This window comes from Nylanderia fulva, unplaced genomic scaffold (genome assembly GCF_048542155.1).
Source record: "Nylanderia fulva isolate GAGA-0341 unplaced genomic scaffold, ASM4854215v1 Scaffold22, whole genome shotgun sequence".
Taxonomy (NCBI): Eukaryota; Metazoa; Arthropoda; class Insecta; order Hymenoptera; family Formicidae; genus Nylanderia; species Nylanderia fulva.
In genome coordinates this window covers 3,046,448-3,058,174 of record NW_028190285.1, presented here as the reverse complement: position 1 = coordinate 3,058,174, position 11,727 = coordinate 3,046,448, and the positions used below count along the sequence as shown (strand labels likewise).

The following is an 11,727-nucleotide window of genomic DNA, read 5'->3' as shown; positions in this document are numbered from 1 at the left end:
CTAATTATGGGAAGAGAGAGTATCTTTTTCAAATTCTTTTAAATTTTTAATTATATATATATATATATATGTCCAATTTCTCTTACGCGCTTCAACTAGTAATACACTCCGCGTCGTTGCGGAGAAAAGCGAGTTTCTTGCACAATACGATAATTTAGTAAGGACATGTTGCATTGAACGGTTAATGCCAAGGTACGATCCTTCTGCGGTCCGTGACATCATCGGCCGCAATGTAATATACATACTCGCCTTTAAGTACATTGTAATCGATGAACACGTGTTATCGTACAACCGAAACGCAGACAGACGTTCTTCGTATATCATTAGCGCGGCGCAAACACGTGATTTCCTGCGCGAACACCAAGGCATGTTAGTGGGGCCTTAACCGGCCTTACGCAAGACCCATCACGCTGGTCCCGAGAAGGAGGGACCAGATTGTCGGATAGTGAAAGCAGTCGAGGCGAACCAGACAACTTGATAGATCGATCAGACATTCGGGGCTACGTTGTGATGATAGTTGATAATTTCAGTGGTACTTGCTAACTTTCTACGGACAATTGTCGAAATATAATATATCATAGCAGAGTAACAACAATATGTATCTCATTTTATTTTAAATTATTTGATGTCTTCATAGAAAAAAAGAATTAACTACCATATATTTTTTAGTTTAACGGAGAATAGCTAAGAAATATTAGCTGCACCGGAAAAAATTATTTTATTCGAATAAGAGTATTTATTTTAATAATATTTATTTGATATAAAAAATATTTATTTGATATAAGAAAATCCTTTTCAAAACAAAATAAATATTTATTTGTTTCAAATAAATGATTCGTTTGGCAGTATTGAACTAAATATGTATTAATTTAGTCATTTTTTTCAGTGTGTCATAGCTAAAATTTAGGCATGATAACTAAATTTTATGTGTAATATATGGACAACTAAAATTTAGCTATGGTAGCTAATTCTTTTTTTCCGTGTTGCTTTATTTCATTAGCACTTGAAACGAGAAAAATATTTTATTTTAATTTACTTAATTCGTGAGGTAATAAACCCGTTTGAAATAAAATCTTGAATCACTTTATATTTTCCAATATCTTTGTAAAACATAAAATTTTTTAAAAAATTTAATTTTTTTAATTTAAAAAAAAATTTTTATATTTTATAAAAATAATAGAAAATATAAAAGGATTCAAGAGTTATTTCAAACGGGTTTATTGCCCCATGAATCAAGTACAAATTAACCGTTAAAGTGTAACTCGCCGAGCGCATCGCGGATTATGTAAAGAGAAAGGTTGCTATCAGACGGATAAGAAGACAGGAGAAATTGTTTGTTAGCTAGGAAAACTATGTTATTTTATGGTGTACCGCGCGTAAGTCCCATCGAATCGCGAAACATGTACAGCTTGTCCTGTAATATTCGGCATTTAACAAAATACGATGAAAGTTAAGAGAGTACATTATATTATCTATATCAATTAGTAGCTATATAAAAGGATATGATATTATCTATAATGAAACTTATGTAATTTGAGATGCAATGCAATTTTATAACAGATAGGTTAATTAATTCTTATGCTGACATTTGATTTACCGAAGTGAAATCCTGTCGAAATGTATTCAAAGAGATGCAATTTCGCGAACGCATTTCGCGATGCATTCTGGAACATTGTGGGGTGAGGAGATTTTTGACGTCCGATCTCTCATGTCAGAGAAAGCCACGATTATCGTAACACGCGATAAATATTAACGATCTAAATTACACGACACGAACATATAATACAACATAAAATACAGTATAAGATGCATTTTATTATGAAAAAATTAATGCAATGACATCTACTTAATTAGCGCTTCCGAATTTCGGGATTTCTTATTTGAATGAAGTATTTTCTCTTGATGCACTTTTTATTTTAACAAAATTCTAAAACTAATATACAGTACTTTTCTATAATTAATAATTTTTTTATGTCTTGCAATATAATTTTATTTATTTTATATTTTTTATATCTTTAATATTTTGTTGTTTAAATAATTTAATATACTCACTGAATAAATTCAATATTTAATGTACTTGTTAAAAACATATATAGAGATTTTAAATTTGTAAATATTTTATTTAACAATTGAAGTATTTTGCTTGTTTGAAAAATATTGTTTAACAAATTCCGAAATATAATAAATGATCTCGTGAATTATTTAATCGCGGAATTACGAGTTTATGTGTACGCATGTTTTTACAATAAAATTCCACCTCGCGCGCATATAATCGTTAATTACATAAAATTGGACCGGTTCAAAGGCGGAGAATTTATTTAACACAAGTTGCCATATAGTTGATATTTTCTTTTCGCGGGTTAGCGACCGACGATTGCAGTGCGGATTTTCCGAAGGCAAATTCGTTTACGTAAAAGGAGAAAGGGGTAGTATATGTCGCGCGCGAGCAGAGAGAACGAAAGCGCATACACTCTCTCGTAAGGACCACGTGGCGGCATTTACGTAAGCGTGCATATCACATGCGTTTATTGTGTCCGCATTTAAAAAGATGAGTGTGTTATACATGTAGCTGCAATTACTTGCGACGCCTTCGGTCCGTCTCGTTCAGTTCTTCCGCTTGTAATAATCCTCGCTGAAATATTCAATTGCATTTCGTCATTAAGAGGTATTCCAATATTTTTCAAAATCAAAAGAGATCAAAGAAAAATTATAATCATTTTTTTCTAATAATTTTTTATTTTTTTTTTATTTTAAATTTCTTAAACATTTTAAATTTAAAAAAAATCTTTTTTTTTATTAACTGTATATCTACATGAAATATAGTTTTAACTGAAATGACAAACAATAATTATCCATATAAGCAATAATGATTATCAAAATCATGCAAATATTCTAAAATTAAACTTCAAATTATGCCAGGGAGAAAAAGAGGGAGGTCTAAAAAATAAAAATAAATAAAATAGAGAGAAAGAGGGGGATGCACTTACCATCCTGGCACATTTTCCGGTTCAGTGCACCTGAAAATTTCCTCATTGTACACAGTATCGGGGTCGCACTGGCCTTTTTGCGGTACCACGCCGTTCTTGCAGATGTAGAACTTGGCGCAGTCCTCGGGATGCGGATACGTGGGATGCGGCAGAATCCTGCCGGACGGTCCAGCAACGTCACCGTCCGGGCAGACGAAGCCGTCGTCCAGGACGTCACGTTTGACATTCTCGCATAGACGAGTGGCATCCGCCGGCCAGACGCAACTTGACATTTTCGACTCGTAGATCAGACCGGGTGGACAGGGTACCACTTGCGCTACTCCGTCGATGCAGTTGACAAAGCGGTCGCACGCGGTCGGATCCTCGTGGCTAAAGATGCCGTTTGCACGTGGACAGCCCTTGCTAGGCTGTGGCTCCTCTGAAATAATCATTGCCATAATTATTATGCAACATGCAATTTATTATATTTTTATACCAATACCATAGATTATTTTTTTTTTTACATTTTATATAGACTTTTTTAAGCTTGATATTCAGAGAATCTATAATAAAAGTAGAGTCTACATTAATTATATAAGAAATATGAAGTTTTGCATTGAATATTTAACAAGTTAAATTTAAATTTGTTATCTATTTAATTTTTCAATTAAAATTTCTTTTTGTTAGACACAAAGAATATGTGGCTCCTCTGAAATAATCATTGCCACAATTATTATGCAACATGCAATTTATTATATTTTTATACCAATACCATAGATTATTTTTTTTTTGCATTTTATATAGACTTTTTTAAGCTTGATCTTCAGAGAATCTATAATAAAAGTAGAGTCTACATTAATTATATAAGAAATATGATTTGCATTGAATATTTAACAAGTTAAATTTAAATTTGTTGTCTATTTAATTTTTCAATTAAAATTTCTTTTTGTTAGACACAAAGAATATGTGGCTCCTCTGAAATAATCATTGCCACAATTATTATGCAACATGCAATTTATTATATTTTTATACCAATACCATAGATTATTTTTTTTTTTTTTTGCATTTTATATAGACTTTTTTAAGCTTGATATTCAGAGAATCTATAATAAAAGTAGAGTCCACATTAATTATATAAGAAATATGAAGTTTTGCATTGAATATTTAACAAGTTAAATTTAAATTTGTTATCTATTTAATTTTTCAATTAAAATTTCTTTTTGTTAGACACAAAGAATATGTGGCTCCTCTGAAATAATCATTGCCACAATTATTATGCAACATGCAATTTATTATATTTTTATACCAATACCATAGATTATTTTTTTTTTTTTTGCATTTTATATAGACTTTTTTAAGCTTGATATTCAGAGAATCTATAATAAAAGTAGAGTCTACATTAATTATATAAGAAATATGAAGTTTTGCATTGAATATTTAACAAGTTAAATTTAAATTTGTTATCTATTTAATTTTTTAATTAAAATTTCTTTTTGTTAGACACAAAGAATATGTGGCTCCTCTGAAATAATCATTGCCACAATTATTATGCAACATGCAATTTATTATATTTTTATACCAATACCATAGATTATTTTTTTTTTTGCATTTTATATAGACTTTTTTAAGCTTGATCTTCAGAGAATCTATAATAAAAGTAGAGTCCACATTAATTATATAAGAAATATGAAGTTTTGCATTGAATATTTAACAAGTTAAATTTAAATTTGTTATCTATTTAATTTTTCAATTAAAATTTCTTTTTGTTAGACACAAAGAATATGTGGCTCCTCTGAAATAATCATTGCCACAATTATTATGCAACATTCAATTTATTATATTTTTATACCAATACCATAGATTATTTTTTTTTTTTTTTCATTTTATATAGACTTTTTTAAGCTTGATCTTCAGAGAATCTATAATAAAAGTAGAGTCCACATTAATTATATAAGAAATATGAATTTTTGCATTGAATATTTAACAAGTTAAGTTTAAATTTGTTGTCTATTTAATTTTTCAATTAAAATTTCTTTTTATTAGACACAAAGAATATATCTTATTATATGTGTGTATGTATAAATATTACTTATCAAAAATAGTGAAACTGATTTGACATGAATTATGTATCACTGTATATTCGAGAAAGAATGTGATTGTTCGTTCGTTGAGAAACCGGTTCGCCCCAAGTTCTATTTTCGTGACACTATCTAGTCAACTATTCTTTTGGTTTGCCGAGTTGCAAAAGCACCGGATGCAAATACAAGAAAATAAAATTAAATATAGTTTTAGCATTTACATCATACTCGTATGTATATGATTCGAAAAAAAATTTCTCTGCCAAATATACATTTTTTAAGTCGAAATTCTTGACTTAATAATATTAATATATCTTTTTAATTAAAAATACAGACTTTTCTTTAAGTACGGAATTTTTTTTACCCACGAACCTATTTGATTATCTCGAAACATTTAATTTCGCTATTATTTTCTCCATCTGAAACGAGAATCTTAATAAGATAAAATAAAATATATATTGCGCGTAAGAAGAATTATAATAACTTTAATGAATTGAATTGCAATAATTCTATAATAAAGACCCGGGGAATGATTTGAAACTTACGCAAAAGTGTGCGATCGCCGCAAGGCACATTCGCCGGAATGTCGCAGAAGTCTTTCTTGGGATTATCATCCCTGAAGACGAGCCCATCCTTGCAAAGTCTCTCCTCGGGCTGATCGTCCACGCAGGAATAATAAAGATCGCACTGTTCCGGGTCGGGAAAGAAGCCCTTGGGCTCGGGACACCGGAACTGCGCCCAGCTCAAGGTCACGAGGGTCAGAAAGGGCAGAAGAGAGCGAAGAACCGCGCGCTTTCCCATCTTGGACATCCTGAAGGGAATCGCGAAGAAAGGTGTGAAAAATTTGTCAAACCGCTATTTTCAAGTTCTGGTCTCGAAAAGATTTTTTTTCTCTTTTTCTTCGTCCTTTTTGCCTTCTTCTTCGACTACAGCAGCGCGTCGCGACGTTGATAAAATGTGACTGCGGGCCCGAAACGGGTCCTGTTTCATTCGCTGGCAGCCTCGCCACCACTTTGGCGGGTCCTTGTTGCTGCACATTTTCCGATCCTCCCTTCTCTTAACTTCGCCCCTCTTTTTGCCGAAAGTTCTCTCTCTTTCTCTCTCTCTCTCTCTTTCTCTTTTCGATCAGACCGTAAATCTATGGCTGCCCTCTTTTCTCCCGAATCAAATGCATTCTAATGGGTGCACGAGCGTGGTTTTATTGCACTATTATCGGTACAAAACAGATATAGATTTCAGATATACACTTCCGACAACATGTTGCTGCCGTTACTACCGTTTCGTGTTTTCCCACTTACAATTAGCTTGAAACTTGCATTGCAAACGCGACTGCAGCATTACGTTTATGATATACTTGGGTGTTTAATTAATTCTAGATCGAACCGAGATATTTCCGAAAGCGGAACGGGAGAAATTTTTTCATGTATTCATCGAAACAATTATTTATTTAATAATTGTGTGAACAAAGAAGGGCTATAAGAGCTATTAAACGTAATACATTTGACAGTTGATATTAATAAAATTCATTTAAACCAAATAATAAATACATAAGAAATAAACATTTTGCCAACGTTTCGGCTGACATTTTATTTATCTAAGATTATAAGGAGCGATCACGTTAATTAATTATCTTTCTACATTTTGCAATGCTGGAAGCAAAACGAGAAAGAAACGATTTCATGTGTAGATATGTATCCGATAATTATTCGTTTAAATTAGTGCATCTCAATTACGTCCCAATTAATTACTTTCATTAACAGAACGTTAAAAATATGATCTCATGAATTTCAAAATAATGAAAATAGAAGTATAAAAACAAGAGTGATCTCAAAATCATTATTTTAATTAATTTTTGTAATTAGCATCAAAATGTGCTGTTGTAATATTAGTTTTACATTAATATATATCTTATGTTATTTAAGATTATATCTATTAGAAAGGAAGGAAACACATATCGCAATTCACGTAATCATGATCAAATTGAACATCGTTAAAAGTTGCAGAATTTAATTCTATGCTTAGATATGCAAGGTGTAAATTAAATTTTTAAAAATCTTCAGCAAGTGACATTTGCGATAAATGTTTGTGAATTGAAAAGTTGAATGAAAAAGTACCGTACATATGTAATAATTCAACCTGTCATACGAAAAAAAGAAATTAATTTTTTTTCCGTGAAAAGAAATAAATAAATTTTTGAGTTCTAAACGTGTTACGTGAATAAATAAATATTTATTTAAAGAGAACGTAATTTTATCCTAAATTGATGCAATATGAGAAAGAAAAAGAAGAGAGAGAGGTAATGGAAGATAATGAATTATAAAACGAGAAACAAGCAAGTAGTTCGGGAGAAAGTGACAGTCGGCTGATCTCATAACGAGAACGATTCAAGGCCTTTACACGATGTTCCTCGAGTATCTCGAGAACTTATAAAAAATGAAGTTGTATTAATTATCTTCTTTCAAGAAGATTAAAACGATTTAACCACATTGTATTGTGTATCAGTTAATTAATTTTCATAATTTTACGAATAAAGTTCTTTCCCTCTTTTCTTTTATTTAATATCAATTGAATTTCATTCAAAATTGAAATTTATAATTACTTGATTTATATGGCTGAATTAAGTAATACTATTAAATTTATTAATATTTTGAATACTTTTACATGTTTTCCGCAAAAAATATAATTACAAATTACAATTACAAATTATTATTGATGTAATTGATAATTATTGATTTTTTTTATTAACGACATATTAATCAAATATTCAGGATCACCAATTTTTTTCATCAATTATATCAACTGAAAGATTTTTTATCGTGAAAAAAATTATCTTAATTTTAATTCGCTATAGTTCGTTTTAATAAATTGGAAAGGGAGGGGATCGGGACTTGATTAAAAAAAATAAAAGACATAAAGTAAAAATAATATGTATTCGAAAACATTCAAATGGCTAAACACACACAATGGAATTACTCGTTGAGCGAAGAGGGTAACACGTAATTAGAGCGAAACATGGAACGTCCCGATGCGGGACAGATGAGCACCTGATGACATTTTATGACTTATGGCTTCTTGTCGTCGTCTTTGTACCAATCCTCGCTGTAAAACAAACAACAATTAATTAAATTATTCAAGTCTTTAAATTAGGCATAAGAATTATAGAAATATAGAAGTTAATAATCAATCTAATCAATTCAAAATTATATACATATATAATTAAAATATCAAAAATTGCGCAAAGTATAATAATAATAATATAGTAATCTAAATAATAATTAAATAATATTAATTATTAATATTAATATTAATATTAATTATTATATAATATTAATATTAATATTAATCATTAATATTAATATTAATATTAATTATTAATATTAATATTAATTATTAATATTAATATTAATATTAATTATTAATATCAATATTAATATTAATTATTAATATTAATATTAATTATTATTATTTAAATAATGATTTTTTATCTATCGTTGAACGATTTCAGAATATGTGGCAATGCAATTACTTAGCTTTTGCTAATAATTCTTTATTATACATCAATATATAAATAGAAATAATAATATAAGGATTGATTCGTACCATCCAGGGACGTTTTCGGGCGCGTCGCATTTTTGTTGCTCCTCATTATAGACGGTGCCTTCACTGCAGCCTTGTTCGCGTGGTGTCACACCGTTTAAGCACACGTAGAATTTTTGGCAATCCTCGGGATGTGCAAATTTCGGATGATCGACTAACATACCCCTGCTGTCCACCTGACCCTCGCTCGGGCACTCGAAACCGTCCTGCAGTTTCTTACCCAAGACTCCGCAGCCCTGCATTATACAATTTATCTTTGTGTTAGCATCACTAATTAAATTTTTTAAGTTTAAAAAATTTTTTAAGTTTTTTAAATTAGGATTATTAGATTTTATTTGTAAATAGATTTTACTGGAGGTAAATAGAGATTTATTTATTAGAGATAAATTTCCAGTCGATATATTTTCATATATTTTTGTATATTAGCATTAGACGATGCTTTCTAGATCTTCTTTCTCTCTTTTTTGATTTTGATTTTTAATTGTTTTCTATTTTATGTAATAATAGGAAAATGTATTCTCTAATGTGCTAAATGCAGAATTAAAATTCTATTAATCACATATCTTATTAGCAGTAGAAAAGCTGTCGTACTAAGGTTTTATTATCCGTTCTTATAATTCTTAAATGAAAAAAGGAAAATACCAACGTTTTAAAATCGCATTATTAAATTTCGATAATTGGGCGAAGAAATATTTGAAATTTGTCGGAGAATCTGTAAATGTAATTGAGAGAAAGTACATACTATCTACAGATGTATTAGAGAAATGCGATGTACTTTCTCCCAATTAAAGATTTAGCGGATAAGTTCGCAGCTTCGAGTTTTGAATATGTTCTTTCAAATTTCTGTCTAAACACTCGAAAACTTTTCACATCGCGCTCTTATAAAATGTTGAAAATGTAGTTAACAAATTTTCTCTCTTCACACCAGTTAACTTGGAAGATATCGTTAATGTTTTCTTCCATAATGGCTAAACACATCAAAAATCCAAGGCCTTTTTACCTCGCGACCCGCGCTATCAGGCCACACGCAAGTTCCACTGTATTCATCAAAATGCAATCCAGTAGTGCAGGTGATCTCGATCGCCTCTCCGTCGATGCAATTGTAAAAGACGTTGCATACAGTCGGATCGGGATGTGCAAAGAAGCCGTTTCGTCGTGGACATTTCTTCGTCGGTTGCGGAGGTTCTGTTAACGAGAATCATTCGTTAAAAAATCATCCGAATTTTATTGATATATAGAAGTTTATTATTTTTCATTTATTAACACAAATATGATGTTTAACTTTTAAAACCGTGATGTGTAAAATATATCAAAAATGTCTGTATATTTTAATATATGTATACTAGATATATTAGAAAATACAGAGATTATTCAACTGAAATCCATTAATTAAAATTAATATTATTCTATATATCATAAATTAATTATTATTGTACATATTCATTCTCTTCCAAATATTTCTTTACGAAATATTCTAATTTTATCGATATTGTCTTACGCAATTCGAGTCGATCGCCGCAGTCGACGTTAAATACGTGGTCGCACTTGTTGACCTTGCGATTGAGAGGATCGAAGACGAGACCATCTGGACACAATTTTTCCGTGGCGTAGCCGTCATTGCATTCGTAATATTTGTCGCATTGCTTGTTGTCCTCGTATTGACCGTCCTTGTTGGGACAATTATATGCGGCGTCTGTAACATATTTTGTTGGTATTAACGTTTTGACGAGTCTTCTCCGGAAATCGCGCGGATTTGTGGGAGTGCCGGCACTTCCGGTAGTCCAAGACATTCAAAAATATCGAATTCTTCGATCGACATTATTATATTTCATCGTTATGTAATTTTGTGCGCTCGACCGCACTTATGCAACCCACCGATTGAAAGAGAACTGACATTTACGCTTTAGAAAGTTCGCTCTCTCGCACTGTCTCCGCATTTCGAGTTCTAGTTCTATTAGACATTTCTACAAAGTCCGAGCGTTGCTCTCTTTCACATTCTTCCCTCTTTCCTTGCTGTCAAAGCATAAATCATTCACTAACATGCACACATACATTTGATATTTCAAGTAGTCCAGAAATAAAATTCTCTACATGAAAAACAATATCATAAAGTATATTCTATATGTATCTTTTTATAAAATAATTCACAAAATTTATTTCTCTTTTCGAGAGTTTTACTTTTGCAAACTGAAAATTTTCTATAAAAACTTTAAATTATAAAGAATAAAATAATTATGAGTAATATTTTAGAATAAAATTATATACAAGATGGCAATATAGTGATAGTTTATGATGTTGATATCATGATATATTTCACGAATTTATTTATGAAAATAATAATAATAAATCTTTTAACATCGCAAGAAATGATATAAGTTTATGGTATTTTTTTATAACAAGGCGATGCAAAAATTAATGTTTATGATTAAAAAAAAAATGATTCGTTTTTCCTTGTTTGATAATTCAATAACTGATACTCACGTGACAACACGATCACGCTTAGCAACGTGACAATTCCGGCCGTAAGCATTCTTCCGGTCTTATGCTTTTCTGTCGCGAGATGATCCTAGACTGCACTGAGATTCACTATAACGGACGTACGAAAATATTAGGCTATCTAATTTTTGGTCCCTCTTTGGAATGACGTTGCTCTCGCGAAACTGCAGTTCTTCGGCTACTCGCCGGCTGGCTATACCCTATGGATCCCCACTTATCAGACAAATCCCACTTTCGCCGTCACATTTCATCGACGGACACCGGCCGAGAATGAAAATCGAGGTGACCAGAGAGGGAAGAGAAACGAGAGTGAGAGAAGATACATTTTTAACTTCACTGTCTCTCTTCCTCCTTTCGGCGCTCTCACCTCGACGTCCTTCGTCGCGTTTTTCTTCAAGGAGAAAAATGTCAATCGCAATACACCCGACATTGACGAATAAATGGCCGGAAGTAGCGTTAAGATAAATCCCAATAAATGAAAAAAAAAATTAATTTTGCCAATATTTCAATTACACTATTTTTCCACGGGGATTTTGTTAATTTTTTACAAGTCAAATAGACAAACGGTAAACACTTTATTATACTAATGG

At 31.0% G+C, this 11,727-nt stretch overlaps 3 protein-coding genes across 3 annotated transcripts in view; 1 reads left to right on the top strand and 2 right to left on the bottom strand.

Moving 5' to 3' along the window:
* LOC114928736 (uncharacterized) overlaps positions 1-11,727 on the top strand; it is a 99,259-nt gene that overhangs the window by 67,947 nt on the left and 19,585 nt on the right.
* LOC114928740 (protein obstructor-E) lies at positions 1,796-6,031 on the bottom strand. The gene is made up of 3 exons (XM_029300066.2): positions 5,590-6,031; positions 2,988-3,405; positions 1,796-2,632 (listed from the first exon to the last, which is right to left on the bottom strand). The coding sequence occupies exons 1-3, from the start codon at positions 5,852-5,854 to the stop codon at positions 2,605-2,607; spliced, it is 711 nt and encodes a 236-aa protein (XP_029155899.1). The 5' UTR covers positions 5,855-6,031; the 3' UTR covers positions 1,796-2,604.
* On the bottom strand, positions 7,956-11,334 carry LOC114928741 (protein obstructor-E). Its single transcript, XM_029300068.2, has 5 exons — positions 11,123-11,334; positions 10,140-10,334; positions 9,642-9,826; positions 8,645-8,877; positions 7,956-8,143 (listed from the first exon to the last, which is right to left on the bottom strand). The coding sequence occupies exons 1-5, from the start codon at positions 11,169-11,171 to the stop codon at positions 8,107-8,109; spliced, it is 699 nt and encodes a 232-aa protein (XP_029155901.1). The 5' UTR covers positions 11,172-11,334; the 3' UTR covers positions 7,956-8,106.